General features: G+C 44.7%; 1 protein-coding gene across 1 annotated transcript; it reads right to left on the bottom strand.

Annotated features, from left to right (window-relative positions):
* Positions 1 to 2,180: 2,180 nt before the first annotated feature.
* LOC106752392 lies at positions 2,181 to 4,255 on the bottom strand. Its single transcript, XM_014634068.1, has 3 exons — positions 4,046 to 4,255; positions 2,862 to 3,086; positions 2,181 to 2,375 (listed from the first exon to the last, which is right to left on the bottom strand). The coding sequence occupies exons 1-3, from the start codon at positions 4,253 to 4,255 to the stop codon at positions 2,181 to 2,183; spliced, it is 630 nt and encodes a 209-aa protein (XP_014489554.1).
* Between the last annotated feature and the right edge of the window lie 20,695 nt (positions 4,256 to 24,950).

The raw sequence follows: 24,950 nt of genomic DNA, 5'->3' as shown, positions 1-24,950 counted from the left end.
AAAATGTCGTCGATTCAGTGAAACGTCGATATCACGCAAATATCTGCAGTTGATTAAATCGTATTTGTCATTGATTCAATAAAATTTGTGTCGAAAGAATAATATACCGTTTTTGATTTAATAAGATATAACGTTGCATTAAAAAGCACGTTGAATTTTGAAGCAACGTTTCCAAATTAAGAATTCAACATTACAATATGATCACGGGAATTGTAAGTATGACTGAAATAATATGAAACAATATTATTTCACACTCAGAAAATACTACGGACTGGTGTGGTAATAACTGGGTATGGTTGCCGCAACAAAATATTAATGTTATTTCTCGCCTATGTGTATATAAAGGTTGCATGAGCCTCTTTACTAGCATTAATTTAGAAGAAAAATCGCCACGAGTGTATGACCTAGAGTGCAGCACGAATCCATATTTTCATTTATTATAAATTTCGCGTCGCGACGACCGTTAAAATCCTCTCCGCTAAGGGCTCGTCATTACTTCACATGTAATTGAAATAAATAATTATTTTGGTTGAGGTAACTAAATATACGATTAATTCCATCAAGTTTCTTCAAGACTGCTGTACTGTTGACCCAAATACTAAAGTGATTAAAACAATAACATGGCGTATTAGCTTCAATAATATTGCTATTGAATCGAGAATATTGATTTCAATGGCGATGATGCCGTTGAATCAATTATTTCCTTTCTATGCGCCTCTGTTACTTTAATTGCGTCGCAAGGGAATCTCGTAACTTTCGGTACATCGCTGCACGAGCGACTATTAACTGCTTCTCGGTGATAATGTACTGATTGCACTTTGAGAGAGACGAACGAAGAATTTTAATGAGCTTTTAGGAGCAAAGCAAAGGATGTTAATGAATACGCCGTTCATTTCACCGCGCGAGTTCGACTCGCAGGAAAATTCCCGACGTCCTTTCCTCTCGGTCTCCGGCCTTCTCTTGTTTTTCTTTCGTACGTCTCTTCCATACGTCGCGCATTAGCCGTGAAAATTCGCACCGGAGAAATTCCGGGAACGTATGGCGGCGGCTGATAGAGTGCGCGCGCGTGTGCATCTGCGTCGGTATTCGCCGCGAAGGCGAGAGACTTTTGCCCCGCGGATTCCCGAATTTCAACACACGCAGAGAGGGTCATATTTTACGCCGGCCGGGGAAGTAATTTCGCCTGCTCGATAAGGTGTTCCGTGATATATGATACATAGAGGGCGGCGCGAAATTAATTTTCGGCTCTTGATTAATCGACATTAATCGGCTCTAAATATCCTCGCCATGAACCCGCTCGCGTCGGTCAGTCGTTAAAACGGCGAAATGATCGCTTCCGCTAACGACTCAGCCCCGCGACTGCGGAGTGGCGACCGAGGGCGCGATAATAAAACGCGATGATAAAATAGCGAGATTAAAATACCGAGATATATCCGATATATATATATATCGCTCGTGACAGGGCTGGAGTTTCTCAGAAAAGGTCACTCAGTTTCGAAATCGCGTGTCATTTCTGTCACGACACCGCTTAATAATAGCTAATCCGTTCCGTCAGGCGAAAATATTCCGCGTGATGCAACCGATTGAGTGACACGTTATGATAATATTACATATATATATATATAGCGACAGTCCTCCCTCTTTCACGAGTTTTGGGCTGTCGAAGTAACAATTTTCCATATGATTTTTCCTACTTAATAGGTATAGTTTAATTGTAAGACCTCCTGCGACGACAGCGGACGGACAGGCCATAAAAATTGCTTAAGATGCACGCCCTGCGAGCTCCCTCGTGTGCCTTTGAGCGTGGCGAGGAGGAGAAAAAAATGGAAAAGACGCCTCGCGGAATTTTAATCCTGTCTTGTACATTTGCTGCTACACCGAGCGTGCCATACGGTGGAAATAAGAAAAAGGAGGACACTGTGCAGTATCTTTAACATGGGCGTTTTAGAAAATTGAGCACGTTTATTTGCGTTAACGTGAAAAAAAAACTCCCCGACAGTATCGTCATAAAATCGTTAATACATTTTTGACATGTTATTCTTATAAAATAAACAAAATTTGGCGTTATATCGAGAACACGGAGAGACAGCATTTTACGAGAATGTTTTCTAGTAAAGTGAATGGCAATCACGCGAAAGAAATAACAATATCCCAAATATATTTACACAAAATTTGAGAAATTACATCTCCGTCGGAGTCTCATCGGACTGATCTGTCTCCGTTTCTTTAATTGCATCGCAACTGAATGTAATACCTCGTAGCTTTCGGTACATCGCTAATGGCATACTGACAGTAACATCCATGCTTTTTATTACCGCGTCATTGTACGCTCCGAAAGTCGGATATTTTACTCGTTCCAGGTGTGACAAATGTATCTGAGAAAATTGAAAAAAAAATGAAGAAAAGGAGAAGGAGGAAAATGTCTCCGTTAGCTTAAAAGCCGTAATTATTAACCGAATTGTGCACGGAAAGGAAAGATTAACTGGATCAGTTAATAGCTATAATAATGCCTTTGCTGCTGCAGCAATTATATAAAGCAAAATATAATACAATACATATAATAAAAATATAATAAATAATAATAGAAATACATAAATAACTTTTTTTTACGCCGTTAAAGTTTTAGGCATTCATATGTTAGATCTAATTTAGCTACCGTGGCTAATTTTTTTCCGTGCGTCGCGGGGACGAATGAGACGCGGGGAGAGAAAGGGAGAAAGATACATTTCTCGGTGTCGCAAAAGAATGTCAGATTTAAGAATGGATTGTACAATTCGCATTTACGTGATTTAAAAAATCCAACGCTTATACCGCTTGATATCGGCGGTATTGCAAGACGGGGATATCGTATTTATACGCACATCGTCGGTGCCCGACGGTGGAGCGGGTAGCGAGGGAGCGATCGTGCTCATTATCCTGTAATACAAGTTTTTCGTTTCTCCGCTGTCGCTCCAGAGACCCTCCGAGTAAGTCCAATAAATAAGTCCGGTCGTGATAGTGCCTTTTATAAGAAACATTACGGCTCTGCAGAGTCTCTCGCCGATCGAAAGCGACGACGACGCCGGCTTTTCATGGCGATAATAGAGCTGCGCGAATAGAGACAATACAAATGGCTGGCGGGAGTCTCGCCGCGTACGTTCAACTCGCGTATATATATTTTATACGTTTCATTTAAACGAGAAAGAGAAAGAGAGAAAGAGAGAAAGCTGCAAGACCGAATTTTTCACCGGGCTCTCGAATTCCAAAAGTTCACGAGTTTACCGCTTCGTTCGAGCTGTTTTTTCATTCGTCCTCTTTTTGTCGCTCGTTATCTAGTTCCCAACGTTTATTAAATAAACCAACTGCAAAGTTATTCGAACTACATACATTGTAAAGTGTAGACCGAGACTGTGTGTTATCGAGTCTTCGCCGTGTCGTCGATTATGAAAATAAATACGCCCACGTTCACGGTTCGCGTTCCATTCCGGCAAGCAAGGTGCTTGACCCTCCGTTCCAAGACCGAGCTAGGAATGATGTCCCTAACAATTACGAGGACTACGGACTGTCCTCCTCCATTAGAGACCCATCGATGTCGCTATAGTAGTGTACACCGACTGTCAAGCTAATTCCAGGTAAACGCAACTACGTATCGACTAACCAATTCCGTACAGGTGCTCGAACACCATCATCTCGTTACACGCCGTGTCAATATCGCGCAAGGCCAAGCGAACGCCCGACACGGCGACAAGCCACATGATTTAACCCGGAAATGGATGCTCCGCGCGCAGAATCCATCGCGACGAGCATCCCCCGCGGTGGCGAAAATTAAACAGCGGCATTGCAGGCAGTTTATTTTTCTAAAGTCCAATATGGACGTTCCACTTTCTTTCTTTTTCTCTTTTTTTAACAAAGATCCTCCCTTCGGTCGCAAGGACCATGCCGTAACGCGAGATTCCAATCGATCCGATTCAGTTCGATCCGAAAAAAAAGAGAGAAAGAAAAGAAGCTTCGACCGGATGTTCAAAGAGCGATGATACGACATTTTGTTTAAAAGCTCAGTAATCACCTTCGGTTTGCAGGTCCTCTGCATATCTTTCCGCGTGCAAACTCTCACCGTCGCTGGTGTAAGTGGCCGATGATTACTCGCTAGATCGGAATCTGAGAAAGTGTTTCCACCGTTCGTACCGACGAGTTTCTGAACTGCTTTCGGTCTTACGCATGTTTTTGGGTTCGACAGATTAATGGTTTGCACGATACACTTCGTCCCTTTCTTCATATTTTCTCGTGCGACTAGTCATAAATTGCAAATTCTGTCTCATATTACTTATATAGGTTAAATACGAAAGTAACCCCGAAACATTCCTCGACCTTTTCGCCACATAATCGAGCGTCGGAAATACAAGCTTTCGCGCTTATGTCGCTCGAACGTTTGATGTTTAATCGTTGAAACGTTTATTAGATGAGTGCAAAATCATGCGCTTTACATGCACGATAAATATCATACTTACACAAGTGAGTCGAAGGATTACGGTAAATTTCTGGCTAGAAATTGAGACGTAACGGGCAGAGTTTTCGGAGAGACCTCAATTTTTCTGGTTTCGACCGAAATATTGATACGCCGCAATAACTGCTATACTGCAAATTTATCTGACGCGATGACACATGGGTAACTGACGCTTGTTAAAGTCGATAGCTTTTGTCCATAATTTCGCGATTACTTGTACTTCACGTAAATTCTGTCTGATGCTATTTTAAAGTAATTAATCCGCCAAATAAGTTTTAGATATCCTTTGAAACTTAGCTTATTGATAGAAATACTATTTGCGTGTCTGTAAAATTAGAAAGCGATTGAATGAGACAACCTTTTTGTCCACACAACTGTACGTATTTAAATATTTATTTCTTCTTTTATGTGTGCGCTTCTATTGGCTCAACTGACGTATAAATAAAGCATTAGTAAGAAAAATAAAAAATAAATAATGCCTCCATGTTTGTGATAATGTATAAATTTCTCTTAATTTCGCCCAAAATTAACATTTATTACTTAGATAGTTAAATAAAGTTATACAAAAGTCTCTTCTCACTAAATAATAAACCTTTGAAGAGGCTTTTTAGTATCGCCATTGAAAATCCGACATTCTTACGGACACTCCGACTACCTCAAAGGGACGTGGTCAATTATTTGTCGAAGAAACTCACAAGATAACTGAGCTTTATTCGCGACCAATTTAAATATTTTCAAGTGGCACGGGTGCGCCACTTTGTAAAAGTCTCGAGATAAGAGGTGCGAGGAGTGTTCCGCGCGCTTTTCGCGTGGAACGCACGGTTTACAGGATGTAAAGACAAAATTGAAACGTTTCAAGTGTGTCGAGAAAGTGAAAATGTCACGCGCAAATAGAGAGAACGTAACTCAGACGGTGGCGGCTCAGGAGTGAACGCAGATACGGTCTTTCTGAAGGGCCACCGCGAGAGGAGAGAGCGAGACGTGCACTTATCTCGTAAAATGTGCGCTTCGCTCGGGGTATTTGAGAAAAACTAGAATTTCCCCCAAAAAACGGTCGAAGGACGAGAAATGTGTAACTCCGCCGCAAATAGAACGGTATAGATCGGAAATGTTCGAATATGTCGCGAAGGTGAGGGTATAACTCGCGAATAGCGAAAGAGTAGGCGGCGGACGGCGGATGAACGGGGGACGGGGGGGGGGAAGAGAGAGGGCAGAATATAACCCGAGAAGTAGCGGTTCCGGAATAAACGTAGATATGGTTTTTTTAAGACCCCGACGGAAGGACCGTTGGAACCGTGGTGTGTGTGTGCGGACTTTCCTCGTAGAAGCTTACTTATCGTCCGCCGTAGACGGTTCGCTTATCAGCCGCGCGCGTATCGCTATACTCCCCTTCTCCGAGAGGCGTTCACGCGAGCACATCGAATACATCGAATGTGCGAAAATTAAGCGAGGCGATAAAAGCGCGAGCGTCGTAAATGGCGGGGGCCAGGTGACGGATACCCGGGTTCTTGCCCGGAGGACAAGACACGACGCCGTGTCGTCGATTTCTTACCGAGCGGTCGTCATCTAAGGGCAACGGGGGTGCTAACAAAGAGGAGAGATGAAAAAGCGGGGGAAACGCGCGAGGAGGACACGTAACAGATACGGCACGATGCGCGCACAAAGGACCGGCCGGAATAATGTATGGCGAGTACTTCGTCAACTTTGGTACGCAAAATCCTCGTTCGGGCCTTCTTGTGGTCCCCCGTCACCTCGTCTTCCCGCCCGCGACTTTCTGATAAGAGCGAATATATAAAGGAGTCGAGATTGCGACACGAGGGTACGACGGAAAGGGACGTAGGGCCGGGGGACTCGGGGGGAAGGATGGGGGTGTTGAAAAAGAGGCCAGTGCTTGATGAAACTCAGTTTCCAACGAGGTCTTTACGCCACTCTTCTCCCGTACTACGTTTCGTTACGGCATACAGCGAGCGACCTCACGATTTCTTATTCATCAACGCCATTGGAAAAACTCGTGAAATTTGCATCCGACACGATCGTACATCTCTCTCGCGCGCGCCCACGTTGACGGATCCACGGATCGTCGCACCTTCTCTTCGGCGACGAGACACATCGCGAGGCGTCACGCGATCCGCCGCGCGGTTAACCCTTTCCTGAGCATTAGACCCGCCGTGACAGCGTGAGATTTTCATAAAATTTCGGGCAATATTAAAATAATACTCAAATTTGGATAGAAAGAGAGTATGCAATATTAGAAAAATATTAAAATTTAGAACGACCAAGAAAAGAAAGAGAGAGAGAGAGAATATAAGAGAGAAAGCGAGAGAAAGAGGCGAGAGAGAAAGTATGCGATATTAGACAAATATTCAAATTTAGGCGGTGCGCTTCTGCGATATTTTATTGCGGAGAACCATTTGTCGGATGCATCGGATATTTTCGAGGTAAACGGAGACTCTCTCCTTTAGGGATTCACGTCCCCGCGATATTCGACGTAGTAATTGGAGTGTTGGATAAACCCTGTCCGCGCCGCGGCACTAACGAAAATACACGCCGGTGTTTAAGAATTAATACGCCCGGCGAGTCACTCTTGTATTCGCGTGTGCGCGGCGTGGAGACAACATCGGTGCGCGAAATTCCAAGGATGCCATCTTGTAAAAAATGTATCCCGTCGGTGCGGAAGTCACTGCCTGAGGAAAGTTCCCAAGGACTCGAAGAAGAAGACGGAAGGGAGGAGGAAGGGTGGGAAAAAATAAGGGGAGAAAATAGTAAATATAGAAGAAGCGGAAGAAGAGGAAGAAGAATGAGAGTCTGGGGAGAGAAGGATGGGCGAACTGGCGCGTAAAGGGGAAAAAAGGAACGGCGATGGAAATTCGGCGCCAACGTGAAGAGCCGGTAATCAACTACGGTGTGGCGGCAACGGAACAATGGCACCGTAATTAATTTATAATTAGGCGCCGAGTGTATTCGTGCGACGCGTCGCGACAAATTTGATCTCGTCTCTCGCCCTCGGAAGAGATCGAGAGACTAATAAACGCGAATTATTAACGAAAAGAGGGAAAAAGTGAGACAGCGTCCTCGTGCGATCGAGCGACGCTCGGATTGACCGGCGGAATACACGCGCGTTCTCTCAAACTTTACGGGGATAACGAATTTCTCATCAAGGCTCCTTCGAAGCGAAAGAAACCGTCCGTTAAAATTTGCCACGTCGTCTCGATGCAACGTCCCGGTGATATATACTCGCGGGATATAAAAAAAAGAAGATGAGGAAGAGACAGAGAGAGAGAGAGAGAGTGAGGACGAGGGGAAGAGGAAAGAAGCGAGAGATGCTATGAGAGGAGAACGACTATCGCGCGACGATAAAAAGAGATTCACGATCGTTCGCCGTCCGTGGATGGACATTAAGAAAACCATGAACGTCGCTCCGCAGGTAGGTCTACGATCTTTTAACGAAGGCTACAGGACGGGGGGGGGGAGGGGGGGAGATACGAAGGACGAGAGAATTCTCGTACAAGAGAGAGAGAGAGAGAGAGAGAGAGGACTTTCGGAAAAAACTAATTTTCGCGATATTAGTCTTACGAAATTGGTTATTGATGTTCTATTCGTCCGCCGATAATGGCGGGCGGAAGCGATTCCTCGCGGAAAGGTCGTAAGGTTCCGGGCGCCGGGTCAAGGATCTCGGGTTACGTTGTCCTTGCCGGCGCTCGTCCTTCTTAAAGGAATTGCTTCCTTAACGGGCGTTAAATCGACTTTGCCGGCGCGGTCCTTCTCGCTCTTGCGATTGACAAATATTTCGTGGTCTTCGCCTCGCCTCCGGACTTCGTCTTACTTTCTTCCCTTCCGTCCTTCTCCTCTCTCTTTTCCCCATCCACCCGCTCGCCAATCCGTTCGTTCATCCACCCACTCACCCTCCACGTAGCTCCACCAGCACGGTTCCATCCCTCCCCCGTCTCTCTCCTCGCTTTTCCTCCTCGAGTCCACCTCGTGCATTCTTTTTCGCCACTTTCTCGCACAAAGGCTTCCGAGCGCACCTCGCAAGTTTCTCTTTCCAGCTGGACGAACGGCCGGCCGTCTGGCGACATTCCAAGCAATCTCTTCGCCGGCCAGGGATTGTCAAAAGAATACACGATAAATCGATAAACTCGCGGCTCCTACGCGCCACCGGCAGACAGATAGTTGTCGAGCGCGCTCGTACGAACGTGATTCGGGAATTTGGACTCGGGCGGCCCCGGTGCATACAATAATACGGCGCACGGCCATTCTCCGCGTATTTCACAGGGCTGTTCCTCCCTTTTTACCCGGTATAAATCAATTCGCAAAAAGGACAACGCCGACGAGACGACTCGTCGTTTTAGCGGAACACGGCGCACGTCAAACCGCCGACCGCGTCATTACGTCGCCCATATCCGCGAATGGCCGCGATACCGTGCCGAATATCGAGACACGAGCTCCGGTCCCGGAAATGCCGCTGGAAAATCTGTCTAATCTATAGCACGCATTAAGGCGTTTACTGGATCGCGTCGTATAGCGCGCGATCCTGCAGCAGCCGATGGCAATCGGAAACGCGGCAGCTTGACAGCCGACTAATAACTCGAAGACTCGCGCGAGCGCGAAAACGGGATGCGGACGGGGTGAAGGGGAGGGGGAGAAGCGCCAGAGGCACATATGATTTGCTGCGGTGTCGTAAATTGAGATTAGCGCGGAATTTCGGTAGTCGCCGTCTAACGGCCGATATTAAGGAGGAGTAGAACGTAGTTGTTCGCCGAGTGTGAGAGAGCGGGAGAGGAAGAGAGAGAAAGGAAGGGAGGGAGAGAGAGAGAGAGAGAGAGAATCGAGTCTTCTCGCGCTACGAGGAGCTCAAACCACCCGGACTCGTAGCGGAGAGCCGAATTATCGTTCGCCATCGTTCGTCCTGCACCCCTCCGTGTACGAGCTCTATCGTCGCTCTCTCTCTCTCTCTTTCTTTCTCTCTCTCTCTCTCTATGCTCGCGCAAACCCCGCGACGAATACGGTGGCCGGATGGCACATACGTTCCCTCCCGGCTCCCTCTTCTTCCCACGTGGATTCCGCCGTCGAAGCGGCGGGGAGCTCTCGGGACCGATTAGAATATCCCCCGGAGGCGAACACCGTCGGGACGAACTTCCCGGCGAACGCGACATTATTCCCGGGTCGATTAGACGTCCGACCCTCTCGCGTCGTCATCCGGGGCCTAATAACGTCGTCGCGACCCCACGGATCCTTACGAGATTAACACAAGTGAAATAACACTGACCTCCTTCTCCTCCTCCTCCTCCGTCGCTGCCTCTTCGGGTGGGTTCGCTCGCTCGTGTATGCGCGAAACGCTTCCGTTCCCGAAACCTCGACATGTACCGAAATACCGATAAATGTAGAACGGCAGAATTACGGCATTTTTCATGTCCTCTCTTCGCGAGGTCTGCACTAGAGAGGATTCAGTAACGTGTAACGAAGGAGGATATGTATCTTGGACGATTTAGGGGACACACAGGGATCAGTAGACTCAACCTTTTTCGTTAAATTGCACTCGCTGGATCCGAAAATCATAGTCAAAATATATAATTTCAGTATCCGGGAGAAAGTTTTCAACACATTTTAAGCGGAAGAAAGCAACGGTTGATCTTATCACTTTGCCGAGCCGTGTCTGCGAATTTCTCTCAACCTGTTTTAATTAAAATCGTGACTCTTACTTGCACTATAGAATAAGTAAGATTTCGTAATGAAGGCCTTTATTTCGTAGAACGCTTATGAAGCGGAATATTATGTACTAAATTAACCCATGAAAACCCATGGATAAAATCAGTATGGTTAGTAAAAAACTATAATTAGAAATCACTCAATAATTAGAAACGATCACAATGTAAAAAAATTTTTCTGGCATAAAAAGCATACTGTAAAAAGCATACTGTAAAAATCAATTTTGCAACAAATTTGTTATAAACAGATTATTAAGATTATTAAATATTGACTGTGAAAGAAAACTGATGAAACTAATAAATTTGACGAGAAAGATTACAAAAAACTTTTTCTAATCATTCTCCATTTATGCGAAAAAGAATAATATGAATATGATAAAATAATAATAATAATATCACGGTTTATTGAAACTCATTCTAGCCCATAGCTAGGCTAGTAAAGTTGGCCCAAGAACAATAATTGGAAATAAAACTGGAGCGTGAAAAAACATTTCTAACATGAAAAGCATACAACAAAAATAAATTTCGCAGAGTTTCAATAAACCGTAATATTTATATAATATTCTTTTTTACACATCTTTATATAAAATGAAAAAGAGAGAGAGAAAGGGGGGAGAGAGAGAATCATCAATACTAATAGTTGCCAAGCATTTTGTAAGAATGGAATTCAATGATTTCGTAACTCATCAAATATATTAACAATATATTAACAATCAGCAGATATTTTTACAACCGATAATAAATATTTGATAGCTATCGTACTATTTTACTTAGTTGATTCAACTCTGAATAAAAGTCGTTCATACTGCCAGCCAACCAGACATTTGGTTATTAATATAAAATTTCAGTAACAGTTACCGAGATATTCCAAAATCTCGAATTAAACACATTAATAGGTATTACCGAACTTTTTTTCAGCGTGGAAAATAAACCCGCGGCACGCCGGGGAAACGAGCATGAATTTGGTTAACGTAGGAACAGAATTCAACTCGGAAACAAAATTTTGACTCCGGTCAAAGCGACGGTTGGAAAACCGTTGGAAAACCGCGGAAGAGCGAGCTTCAAAATGGAATGTGATTTAACACGATCCGAGGATATCGGCCTTTTTCATCTTATAATTAACAATAGGCAGGAGGATAAACTCGACCGTGCCTTCCCTTTTTCGCGGCTACCTAATAACGCGCGCTGCTGCGGCGCGACCGCTGCAGCTTATATATAACGAGTTACGTTAGTTACACGTGTTAGACGCGAAAGAAATACACGGAGCAAAACACTTACATGAGAAACTATGTGAAAGCACTGCGAGTGCCGCGGCTGACGTAACGACGTTCAAGGGACCAGCAAATTCATGCCGGCGCGGCTTGGCTTGGCTCGACACGGCGCGACGCCGCGCAGCGAAACTCCTCCGTTTCGCGAGTTACACTGCGCGAACGACGAGAGCGGAGGAAAATTTAAAAGTTTTAATGAAGTGCACCCGGGACGGCATACGGGTGGGATAAGCGTTCCGAGAGCATCGGATCATTTTTTCATGGCTGCTCGGCGCAACGGACGCGAATTTATGAAAATATCGCGGGACAGGGAGCGTCTCGGTCTCGAGGTTATCAAGCCGAGCGACCTCCCGCGCTTTAATCGCTAATTTCGAGCGGACATTCGCATGATTTTACAAAGAACTGCGCGAGCGACCCGGCGATAAAGTGGCAAAAGCGCGAGTGTATTAATTAATAAAAACGGCCGAGAAGACGAGATGAGGAGATTTCGCGGACGCGTGGTAAAAAAGTACGAGGTATCCTCCGCGCCAGCGAAAAATAATTCAGCGCATTAATGAGAGAAGGAGCGGAGGAGCCGATAAGAACTCGCGCAGACACCGCGAGGAGGCGAGAAGGAAGGCATGGAAGGGCCTCGGAATAATCCCGTGAGTCTTTAAGGTCGCGGGACGGGATGATATTGAGGGCAAAATCAATACAGTCCGTCTTGGTTGATAGCGGCGGCATTAATTACAACCGACGAATCCAATTAAATCCGCGCGAGCGCCCTCCGCAAAGACGGCGCGGCCACCTCCCTCTGCGCTCACCTTGCGCCACCATTTCGCGGTCCAGCGTGGATCGCGGGGTAGGAAGGGCTTGATGGTAGCTAGGTAGGTACCTAGGTAGGTAGCTAGGTAGGTAGGTAGCTTGGTAGCCGGGCAAAAGCGGTGGCTACGCCGCGAGGTAAAGGGGTGGCTCTCATGGCTCTCGCGGTGGGATGGAGAGCTTAAAAATATGATTTTAATACCACTGCTCCGGGGGTCGCCGTATATCATGCTTTTGTCCGCCTACTATTGTCTCTCCACGCCGGACCCATACCCTCTCAAAACCACCCTCTTCCACGTCCAACCCCTCCCCCCTCTCTCGGACAAACCGGGCGCCCTTCCGACCGCGCCGCGTGTCACGCGGAACTACCGGCTGCGCCTGTAGTTCCCACCGCCGAAACGCTCATAATTGAAAATCTTCGGACTGCGCCGTCGACCGGCATTCGAGAACTCCGAATAACCGAAAGGTAAATGATCGTATCTCGAAAAACGTTCCGGTTCTCGCGGAGCCACGGCAAATTGACTCAACGACGCTGGATTCGCCGAATGACTCTTATTGATTCTCGCGAATGGACGTGTTCGCCGCTCACGGGTGAAGAAGCACCGAAAGAAAGGGGTGTAATATTCGTAATTGTAATTGCACGATGAGATAATTATAGTCGGGATAATGATTTCTCTAATAAGCGCTATTATACGGAGAAAAAAATTTTTCTGGCTTTTATAAAATTTCGTTAAAAACAAATTTGTCTTTTGGACCAGAATATACGAATGTTTGATTCAATAAACAGTTGTTTGATTTCTCAAACAATAAATATATTTATGTCGAATAACATATTTCTTTTGTACTTTCATCCAAATATTATAATGGTTGTCACAAGCAATAAATTATTTAAAAGAAGTAACATTGTGTTAAAAAAATATTAAAATTTTCTTTTTTCGGTGGAACAATATTTAACATATAATGAAATAATTTTTTTTATCGAAAGCCAAATATTATTTCCTCTAAATATTTCTATAAAACAATGTGATTTATTCTAGCGAAACAACAATATTTTCATTCAAACAAAATTATATTTTATATTAAATTATATTATTTACGTTACAAACCCAAGTCAAACAAACATGCATGCTACATTCAAAGAAACTTTTATCTCTATATATATAGTGATAATGATAATAATTATATGTATATTTCTTCTTTCTCGTTGGAACAAGAAAATATAGTTGGAGATGCTGAAAATGTCTATATTTTTAACGATATAAATCGTTTTTCCTCTCAGTGTATAAAACACATCTAGAAAACCTAAATAGTTGCATCTGATTTCTTTTTATTTACCTCCCTCCGTCAAAATTCGTAATAAAGAAACGGATTAAAACTCGAATACGCTGAAAGCGCAGCCTATCCACAATATGACGCTGACTTTCGAATCGGCCAACGGCGGGAATCGACAAAACACCGGCGTATTATGCGTTTTTTGCGACGGAAAATCGCGACGCAATTAGTCTGCGATCCTTTACCGTGATTCCGCCATTGCGATCGTCGACGGCCGTTTGTTAACAGATTGCGCGACGTCGGGTAATACCTCGTAATGATATAGACGCGGTCAAAGCGCAAAAAGATCGGCTCAGGCCGCGGTTTTGCTTTTTCCCGCCAGAAGGAATTTAGAGATCCGCGGACGTAATTTTTATTCGTTTTCAAGAGAGCTTAACGAGCAGCGGCGGCGGCGCGCGGGCAAAAAGATTCTATAGATTTTCCTCGCGTTCGACTCCGGTTTTACCGAATCTTTTACCGTGTAATACTGCGGGGTTTACCGCCGGCGCGTTTTATGTACCGGCGAACGACATATTCTTGTTCCGATTTAACGGTAAAAACTCGACACGCGCGCGCACAACCCAGCAGAAATTTTGTTTGGGCAACCTTTTTGTCACGAAGCGCAATTTTCTTTAATCCGTGTCGAAATTTTAAATTCTAGTTTTCAAGAAAAAGAAAACAGCAATAACTTCTCCATTTGTAGCGTCAAAGGCTGGAGCACAATAGAAAACTTTTGAACATTTAATGCGGAATTAAATTAGACTTAAGGTAGAATTGAAATTTCAATTCGGGAACGTGGAAGAAAATTCTTCAGCGTGCATCACCGGTCATTGATTGTCCTGATCCTTCCTTCATTATATCTTTCGAAGCTGGCGACACGACTTTATTCATTTATAATCACCACACGATTATAATTATTGCAACTGAGGTATTTGTTTATCGGGATTAATCGCTCGCTAGTGATCTCGTCACTTTTTTATTATTGCGAAGAGTCGTGCGGTTTTTTAAAATTGCAAAATTGCCGTTTAATTTGACGGGTCAGATTTTAATAACGCGATCTCCAAACGCGGAAGCATCGACGTGTACGTCGCTTCATGGAGATCTTTCTGCGTTGCCCGATAGACCATTCGAGCGTGTCTTCACCATTAAAGCCATTTCACACGCACGTGGCGTAACCAATCGTCCGCGAATTCGAATCGAGCCCGTTGGCGGAGAATAAACAGCTCGATAACGTATAATGCTCCAAAAACACCATACACCGTATATAATTCTATACAGCTATTGTTTACAATATTTCTTCGTGGGCTTAAATTCCTAACTTCTCTAATTCCGAAATTCTCGAAATCTTTAACGAATGCCGTTAAAAGTCACAAACAAACGATTCGAGAGATCTCGATGTTTATAAACTTCTTCTATTTAAAATTATATATAAATGATGAAAAAGGAAACTCGAATACCAGATTACTGTAAATACAATTCTCGACGTGAATGAAGAAAAAAGTTTGAAATATAATTAAGCCACCCCGGCCGGAATTCTGCGTTAACTCTGCAAATTCCGTCGAACTTGAAAGACCAATGGAGTATTTCGAGATCTAACACTATGCAGGCTGATTCGGTGGAATGTTGAGCGGGAGTAAAAAGAAATTGTTCAATTCAAGATTGAAGATTTACGACCCGAGGAACGGCAATGAAATTATTATTCAATTAATACATAAGGGTCATTCGACGATGATTTAATCGGGGATTTCACTACCGTGGCCGTTTAATACACAAGCTATTAAAAAAAGATGATAGGATTATGTAGATTGGATCCGCACGCCCGGAAAGTCAACACCGAGAAACAACGAGGGGAGTGGATTTAGGGTGGGAGAGGTATATAGCTAAACAGATAACGGGTAAAGACGCACGCCCCATATTAACCCATATAAAATGGTCCCCACGGTATAATCAATTATAGTCAATCCGTAGATAAGATTAGATAAGAATGGGATAAGCGAGCAACGCGCAGGGGGAGTCAACCCAACCTAAAATAATGGGATACTCTACGGAACGGAAACATCACACTCACACGTCGCCGTTTTGTTCTCAGCCTTATCGATCGATATTTCTACACACACTTCGAATATTCAGATAATCAGCTCATTCGTACGATCGCTAATCGCAGATTCGCTCGAACCGCACGCATAAAATGAACCCGTTCGTGCACGGCTCCACTTTCGGCAGTTTTATTCGCCCGCGATTTTTCTCGCGGTTTCTCCTCCGGAAACGCACATTATGCACGACTGTAATAGTGACCGGGATTGAAGCGAGGGTAAAACGCGATTGAGATGGTCCCCGGGGAACAGTCAGAGCGGCTCCGGCGATCTCGGTCGCTGGTTGGTCCCCGGGGTAAACCTAAGTATCCCCGAATCATAGAGACCGAAGCCATTCGCCTTGTACCTGCCGTCGAATCTTGAATCTCGTCCTACCTCTTTGGCCGAACGAACCACCACGAATCGCAGTGAGAAACGGTGTATCGTAAAGTGTCGTATCACAAATACTTCAAAATTCATTGGGAAAATTTGCCATTTTCCGAAAATACACGTGACAAGCTCGAATCAGCTATCTCTTTTTGCAGCTATTTATGTCACATTTATAGTATTTATACTATTTATACAGAAATAGAAATAGAACTTCGTAAACTTCTTCGAAATTTCGTTTAAAACACAAGTGAAAATCTGCTGGAAACGATAGTGAAAATACTTCGGGATCACAAGGGTGAATGTTTAAATCAACCTTAGAGCGGATTCTTAATTCATACGAGTTAGTATTTTAATCAATTAGAGAGGATTTACTCTCGACGGAATGTATCAGAGATTCATTCTTTAGATTTTAAATGAAAATATCCACTTGACGATTGAGTGGAAGAATTCATCCTGCATGGAGGAAATATTGTAGTAAAAATTACCATATAATTTTGTAACACTGGGCCATGAATGCCGGAATTATAACTGAAATTGTAACGTATGTTGTAATCTTTAGTGATGTATTTCATTATATACATCACTAAACATTACAATATACATTACAATATACATGATAATTTCGGTCATAATTCCGGGGCATGGTCCAGCATTATAAAATTCTGTGGTAATTTCCACTTACAATACTTTCTACGTGTAGATGAATAAAAAATCATTCGATTTCGGCCGATCCGACTGTTGCTGTATCTTTCGAGTTGAATTTCGCTCAATGAAATTTAGAAAGTAAGATCCCACGAGGTTCGATTAATTTTGTGTGAAAAGTGTATGAAAAAAAATGTTGAAAAAGCCAAAGGCAGGGAAGATTATCCATCTGACGAGCGAACACACGGCCGGCAAACTACCTTCGACGTGGGAAGAGAAAAAGTGGCACGATTTAAAAACTTTGTAATGAAGCACGCTCGATGTGATATGTCGCTTTAATTGCGAAAAAAAGTAATCTCGGCAGCGCGTGCCCGCGAAGCGCGCTTTGTCCGCAAACTTTACGAATATATAATTAAGCGCATACTTTCTTAATTCGGAATAATTGTAATTTTTATCGTTTTTCAAGCGCACCGGTAGGGCCCGCTGCGACACGGTGCGCCGTTTGCGCGCTGTTTCATTTTCTCCGGCAGCATCGCGATCACGTTCGCCGTCGTAATTGCAGATTGCATCCGCAAGTTATAAACTGAAACTGGTCGAACAGAATATGCGGCGTCTGCCGATCTCGTCACAGTTATTAATTCAGCTCCGGACAGAGTTCGGCGCTCGGTCGAAAGTGCGATAATTACGCAAAACGTACTCTGAAAAGCGAATTTGATTGGATCTATCTGACAATGGGCAACCAAACGCGTTTTGGTTGAAGGAAGCAACGTTTCTAATTCTCATGAGCCAGTTTTGATTCTTACAGTCAAAAATTTGGTTTCAACCAAAACGCGTTTACATTGAAAAGTCCATTTAGTTGATTCAAACAAAGTTCTGTTTCAGACAATCAAACCTTCGGTTCGGAGAGACAAATTTTGTTTCCCACAACCAAAACATGTTTGCCAAAGCAAATTTTGCCTGAGTCAACTAAATGGGCTTTTTAGCGTGGTCGTTCATTGTAAATCGATCGAACCAAACGATATTTTCCAATGCAGTTATTTATGATTGCTCGAATATAAATACTCGCCGACATTTTCGGTACTCACCAACGCTCAAGGTGAACCCAACGAGGTAAGTCCGACCTGGATCAATGAAATTAGTGCAGACTGTCAGCCCTCCTTCTCCCGTGCACTGAAAAAAGGAATTGGTAACCAAACGTTTAGTTAAATAATTTCAATTAAATGATTTGGTTGCAGCAACCAACTTACGTAGTTGGGACTGTTTAATTAAACGTTTAGCAATTGTTACCAAATCCTTTCTTCAGTATGCGTTCACCGCGATTCCAATCCTCGGCATTGTGCCAGGCATGTCCGGCTCGGCGAAGTGCGTCGTGTAGGACGAAGGTCGTAAAAACACCTTTACGCTTCGGTCAGAGGCACAAAGGACGCGTATCGCGCGAATCCGGTCAGGGTTTCCTTCCGTCTATAAGGACATATAAGGAATATGTGTAAGGACGTAAAAGGAAGGAAAGATGTGTAAGGAAAGTGATAGAGAAAGAGAGAGAGAGAGAGAAAGAGAGAGATAGGAGAGAAAAGGAGAAGAAGGGAGATTGGGGGTAGGTGGCGAACGTGAAACCACCGGGGTGTAATACGTGCGTGCAAACCAACCCCTACTCACGCCTCGATACGCGCCGTGATAGGCGTTTCGTAGGTAGTCGCACGGCTGGCTCGAAAAGGGAGGTTCCAGCAGTGCCGTGGACTATAATTCTGCATTATCGGTGAGTTTACGGGCCAACGCATCTCTGCCCGGCTCGGGAAAGGGGGTGGAACGGTGGCGCCGGTCGTTCTCCACTAACCCTTTCTATCGTCGCTCGTCCGCTCGCCAGCTCTCGACAGCTGCGTGCAGACAGTGCGCTCCCGGTTTCGATCCGCGATCTAAACAGCGGGGAGACTCTTTCGCGCGACCACGCTCCGCCAATCGCCACCTCGCAGACTCGCGCGACCGCTGGCCGGGAGACCGTCGGAAATGCGGTACCTGCGGACAATGGCAACTCGCGTTATTGCGGTATCGATTAACTCGTTGAACAATCAATGCCTCTCGACTCTGCACAATGTATGTGTGATCAGTCACCAAAAAGGTTACAACATACTTTTTTTTTTCTTTTTTTTTTTTTTTTGAGAAGTTTCAGGACACGTCCCGTGTCCAGCAGGAGAATTTGCTTCTTACACGGAAAAAATTAGTATCAATTTAAGATACATATTCTTATGTATAAGCAAGAATATATGTATAATTTTATATGAAGATGTTATATGAGAAACCTGCTTTTCGTAAAAAAATTTTATATAGCTCCATTAAACCAGTTTGAAGATATCGACATAGATTTAGATTCTTTCTATTCAACATATTTTTTCCTCTCATTTCATAAAAATTATTTTTGAACAGCAAGAATATGATATTTTTAGTTCTACTATGCGGAATTTTTTCGTGTAAACAAGTTTTATTTTCATATAAAATGACATATTCTTGCTTATATATGAGTCTTGATTTGATACTAACTTTTTCCTGCTTAATCATTCACAGGAAACACATTTTTTTATTGGATACACGGTACGTTACGAAACTTATCGAAAAAAAGTGTTGCAATCTTTTTGTGACCGACTATACACTGAAAAAGCCATTTAGTTGACCCAAACAAAATTTGATTTGAATATGAGCGGACAAATGTTTTGGTTGCTAGAACCAAAATTTGGTTCTACGAACCAAAGGTATGATTCTCTGAAACCACGCCTTTTTTATTTTCGTTTCACAGAATCAAATCTTTGATTCAGAAAACAAAAATTTAGGTTCACGCAACTAAAACATTTGTTCACCCCGCATCCAAATTAAATTTCGTTTGAGTCATCTACATTTTCATTGCAGATGATCTGTTTTTTTACATTACAACGCAACATTAATTTCGTCAGTTCCAATCGATTCATACCCATCTTCAAGACACGAGTCCTCGGTGGCTCGACTACTATCGGCACCTTTCAACGTCCCGGTCTGACGATGCCCCGGCTTCCTACCTTGAATTTTTCCCACGCAGCTTCCGCGTCCGAAGAGGGTCACCCGAGTTGCCGACAGCCGCGCGCCGGCGGCCGCTCATTCCGTGCGGTAACCGCGAACACGGTCGCAAATCAGCAATTTCTCGATATCGTCGATTCTCTAAGTAGAAAAACGCATCGGGCGAAGAATGACGCGACCCGGCGGGGAACGGGACGGGGGAGAGAGGACGTGGTGGCGCGGCTCCGGTTAGGAATGATTTAAGGGTTGTTATCGGCGAGCGGAGCTGCGGGTCGGGCCGTCCACGTCAGCGGGAACGTTCGTATCAATTCGAGCCATCCCCAGCCTTAACTTTACCGCCCTCCCGGTCGCTCCCTCGGCTCGCCCACCCTCGCCCTCTCGGCCCTCTCTTGCATCTCCCGTTCCAGCCGTTCCCCAAGACCAACGGCAGGCATTAACCGGCGTACGGTGGTGGTGGCCGGGCCGAACGGCTGGAGAGATCGTCCATTCCACTGCCTCCTCGTCGGCCTGCAGCGGATCTATTAGATCGACGCGGAGGCTGCGGCGGCTACGCGTTAGCGCCCCGTTCGCGCGCCCGCCCGCTCGATGTATCGTCTATCTGGTTAGGTTCACGCGCGAGTGCCTCGAGAGGCAATGGCGGGTGATGAATTGGTGATTAAGATGAGCTCCCTCCCTCTCCCCCTACCCTTCCTCTCTCTGCCGAACGAGCTCTGCGATTCCGATCGATCGGTTCGCGAAGTCTCGGCCGTGAGCGATTGAGTGACTGCCGCGTCCTCGTGACTGACAGAGACGCAGGGCAGTTAAGTACGAGGGGGCGGGGGGAGGGTTGCGGAACCGCGAGGGTAGGCGACTTCTCGGCGAAATAGTAAAGGAACACTCCGGAGGGGGGCTTCGTTTTCTCCGGCGCAATAAATAATTCTCGACCCCGTAATAACGCGGTCCCCAAGGTCACGGTAATCCCTGTGGGCTGTAAAGTTTTTATAGATAATTACACCTCCGTGGGTCGGCCGCTTCGCGAGTTATGGGCTATACTTGGGAGCCGGAGCCTGCTTTACGCTCGGCGTCGACGCGCGAATGCGTCCGCAAACGCGACCATTACCGGCCAAATGAACGCCGTTACCATCGCAACGACGATCCGCGACAACGAACGTTCGCGTAGTCCCGGGTGTCGCGAAACCCTCGCGGACGACGTCGTTGTCGCCGAGTGGCGGCGGATCGGGCGACGGCCTCGTCTCGCGTCGCGCCAACTTTCGAAGACTGAAACTGCCGAAAATTGAAAGCGGAGACCGCTGAAATTGTACGTACCCGCGGCTCACAACGCTCGCTAGTCGCGCGCGCGCCGCCGCGAAATTGCGAGACGACGGTATCGCGTGCACACTGGATTCCGCCACAGGGACAACAAGGCGGCGAAACTTTGGCCCGCCGACAGCACCTGCCGGCATGCAAACGAGGTGCTCGGAGCATTTCGAATAGTTGAAGGTTACCGATGTCGAAGGCAGGAGATCGCGCGAGGCCGCAAGAGGCGGTCGAGGTGACCATCTCGCTCGCCTCCGTCGCACGGGTGATTTTATGCGAACTGTGCGGACGTTGGTTAACTCGTCGAAATGGCGTCGAATAAATCGACCCTTCGCCTTTCTTTTTCATTACTTCGCTCCCTCGTGGCAGCTTGCTTCCATCTCGCACAGGACGCCGAGACTTCTTCGTTGATTCGCGTGGGGAAAGTAACAGGCTAACTGACGCGCGACCAATGTCGAATAAAAATCCTACGGTAATTCGACACGGGGAGAAAAATTTGGTTGTATCAGCTAGAAAGAGGGAACAATCGGATGCGTTTTGGTTGAAGGAGACAGAATTTCTGGTTATAAAAATATATCATATTTGAGTCATAAGAACCAGAAATTCGGTTTCCTTCAACCGGAACGCATCCGGCTGTTCCCTTTCTGGTCAAGGCGACCGGATTTGTTTTTCGTGCACGAGCGGGAATAATAATTTCGCGATGTATAAGGGAGAAGGTGATATTGCGGCCTCCTTAATATCTCCACGATCAGACGACGAATTCTAGCGATTACTTGGAATCATTTGTTTAGCAGCCCGCCATTACGTAGTGACGTTAATATTCTAACACACGGTAGCCGGCATTTGTTAGAATTAGTATTATTAATTTTAACTATTCAAGTACCTGAGTCTTTTCGGTAATTGAATGTACGGCTAATTTCAGACGTTGCAAATTATTGATTTCTCTAACGATAATGGATAATAATGATACTAAGTTACTGAAAGACTCGGGTAACTGAAATTGACAGCACTAGATAGAACGTGTTTTCAAACTTTTCGAAACATTTTCAAGGTACATCTTAGCATTTAATCACACATACTTCCACATTCTTCTTAAACTCGGACGTATTATCACACGAATATATGTACGCTGTGTGAGTTTTGCTCGTCATTTAACATTTTATTCCGCTGTGCACATTTTGAGTTATGCAAAATTAAATAATAGCCTTTCGCTAATTTGGCTCCTCACTAAAGTAGATTTAATACGGCCTTTTTCTTGAAGTTTTCATGTCGAAATAGTTATTCAGCAAGTCAATAATTCAAGTTAAGTTAAAAAATCTATTTGTTTTGCAAAAAACTTTCCTTTTGACAGTTTTTATCTACCTTCTAACAAATAAGTCAGTATCTACATTAAAAATTCACGATTATACTCATTGTGCCTTCTAAGAGTTTATTTTGAATAACTATGTAAATTTGTAACGAAACACTTCTTTAAACAAAACCATTTTCTAAATCTATCTTAGCGAAGAGTTACATTACGACCCCCGTTCCTCCTCGACTCATCATGCAGTGTCGCTACATTTTTTTTATAAATAACGTCCTAAGTAACAAATATTTCATAACTTTCAGTCTAGAATCAATCGAGCAACACTTTGACGAATGTAATCATTAAGTTTTCAATTAAAAATGTTGATTATTCACAAGGTTATTGTACGAAAGGTAAATGGGATACCGTAATACCGCCTTCTCTTCTACTGAAAAAACGGTAGTTTCAGCCGGTAGATTTTAATGAGGTTCGAGGGCCAATCCCGGTTTAAAATAAAAGAAACCATCAAAAATCGGTGAAACGCGACAATTGTTCTTTCGCTCTCCGCCTGTGCCGCTCGTTTTCCGCATATGTATATATGCGCGTGCGTATGCGTGCGTTTAACGTTTCTCTTTACGCGATTTTTCCCGTCTCGAAATTCCTCGCTATCGGCGACAATCGCGGGGACTTTGCGAGAGATCCGCGTTCTCGCGTCGCGGGATAAAATAACGAGACCGTAAGTATAACGGAACAACTGAAATATTACCCCTCGCTTTTATTCCGCGACGGCAATCTCGCCGGTCTTTGTCGAACGCGATACGAGCCCGAAGCTAATTTCCATGCCGGCAAGCGCGGAGTTATAAAGAGACGGGCGCGAGGGAAGTTGGGCGAAGCAGGGAAAATTGCTATAATCAACCCTATGACGGAGTAACAATTACCTACACATCGCAGTGTCTTTAAGAGTCAAAGCACGAGACGGAGCTTGAAAGGATGGCTTCCAAACTCGAGGACGAATCGCTTCGCTCGCTCGCTCGCTCCCTCGACGTTATCCTCAACTGACAGCTCGCTGCTGCTGCTGCTGGTCAGGTGTTTCGCCGCAATTTCACCGACACTTCGCGCGGATTCGCAAAGGTCGGGAAGCAGACGTCGGCGCGCGAAGCAGACGTCGAAAACAGAATTCGAGTACACAACTCAACGAATGTGAAATTCCACCGTTGTCAAAAGCACTTTTCGAACGTAGGAGAATGCGGGGTAAGACTGGAACATCTTAATAAAAGCGGGATTGTATTAATCGCGACACTTATCGATGTTTCCATAATCAACAATTATCAAACTTTAACGTAATGTGACAAAATTGAGCAAAATAAAAGGTAAAATAAAATTTTCCTTCCAAAAGGTTTTTTTAACCTTATCTTATTCCACTACACGGGGTAAGATGGTTGATAGTGTTGAGGATAAGATAAAATAGTTGAAGGTAAAATGATTTCTGTCATCATTGGCATATAAATCACAAATAAATCTTACTTTTTTTCCTTCATGTCAAATCCCGCAACGAGATTCACATGCCCGATGCATTTGACAAGCTAGTCTTTCATAAACTCTAAATATAGGCCTGTGCAATACATGCTGTGAATAATATCAGCAGGGTGATATAAAGTTATTTAAAGATATAGCAATGATATTTAACAGAAATGAAAATTATTAGGATAATGTAGGAACATCCCCATCTTGCACCATTTAGTTGACTCCTTCTTGTCCCAAGTGGCAGGTGTGAAATTACGAACGTTTCGTAGAATAGGGAATTGAGTTAATACAAAAGACTAATCTACTATAAAATATAACATCGTATCACGTGTGAATTACTTCTTTTAATATCGTATCACAAACAAAGTTATCCAACGCAGCGTCCAATAATTCATAAAATTACATCAGATTTACTGGTTTCCGCAAAAACTCGCTCGAACTTATGACATACATAGCCCCTGTTATTGTTCATCGCGTACTAACACGTCGACTCGCCTCTCTCTTTCTTTTACACATGCAAGACCGAGTCTATACAGCTGCGTAGTTATTTCTATATAGCGTTTTTTCGTCTTGCTCCTCGATCCCATCTTGCCCCATATTTCCCTACCTCGTGTATACATCTCGCTGGCAACCCTCGTTTTCGCCTCCTTTAACCTCCTTTAACTCCCCGTGATATCTTTCGGCCGGGAAAAAACCGTCTTCATAATCGTCCTGCGACGGAGAACGGCGGGTCTCTCTTCGTGTCCCTCCCGAAAGAAAAAGAAGTCGATCCCGAGCGAGACGGGCGGCGGTCACGACCAGAAATTTTCCGAAGGCCCTAAGTAATATCCGACTCGGCGACATCGCGCGCACATCCGCGAGGGGGCCGCCTATTGAATTTATTATTATGCATTTATGCAGATTGAAATTAATATTAGGAAAGCCGAGGAGCCGCGCGAATCCGCGCACGGCTGCAGGCGGCCGCGTGCGAACGGTGATTCCATGGAAATCCCGCGATTGAATTCGAGGTCATGATTAGTTTCCCCCCGCTCGCTCACTTTTCTCCACGTCTCTTCTTGCCGCCGGTACACATGCTCGGTGAATAAGGAAAGTTCCGGAAAACTTGGTTACTTCCCTTTCGTCCCCCCCCCC

The sequence above is a fragment of the Dinoponera quadriceps genome, unplaced genomic scaffold (genome assembly GCF_001313825.1).
Source record: "Dinoponera quadriceps isolate SergipeBrazil2010 unplaced genomic scaffold, ASM131382v1 scaffold396, whole genome shotgun sequence".
Classification (NCBI taxonomy): domain Eukaryota; kingdom Metazoa; phylum Arthropoda; class Insecta; order Hymenoptera; family Formicidae; genus Dinoponera; species Dinoponera quadriceps.
The sequence above is the reverse complement of the archived record's forward strand: the minus strand, read 5'-3'. Positions and strand labels throughout refer to the sequence as shown.

Excerpts from the sequence above, each read along its gene's own strand:
- LOC106752392 (XM_014634068.1), bottom strand. The coding sequence starts at position 4,255 with ATGAAGAAAGGGACGAAGTGTATCGTGCAAACCATTAATCTGTCGAAC. Across the intron at positions 3,087-4,045 it reads AGAGGACCTGCAAACCGAAG|CTCTATTATCGCCATGAAAA; the intron begins GTGATTACTGAG and ends CTATTCGCGCAG. Across the intron at positions 2,376-2,861 it reads CACCGTCGGGCACCGACGAT|ATACATTTGTCACACCTGGA; the intron begins GTGCGTATAAAT and ends CAATTTTCTCAG.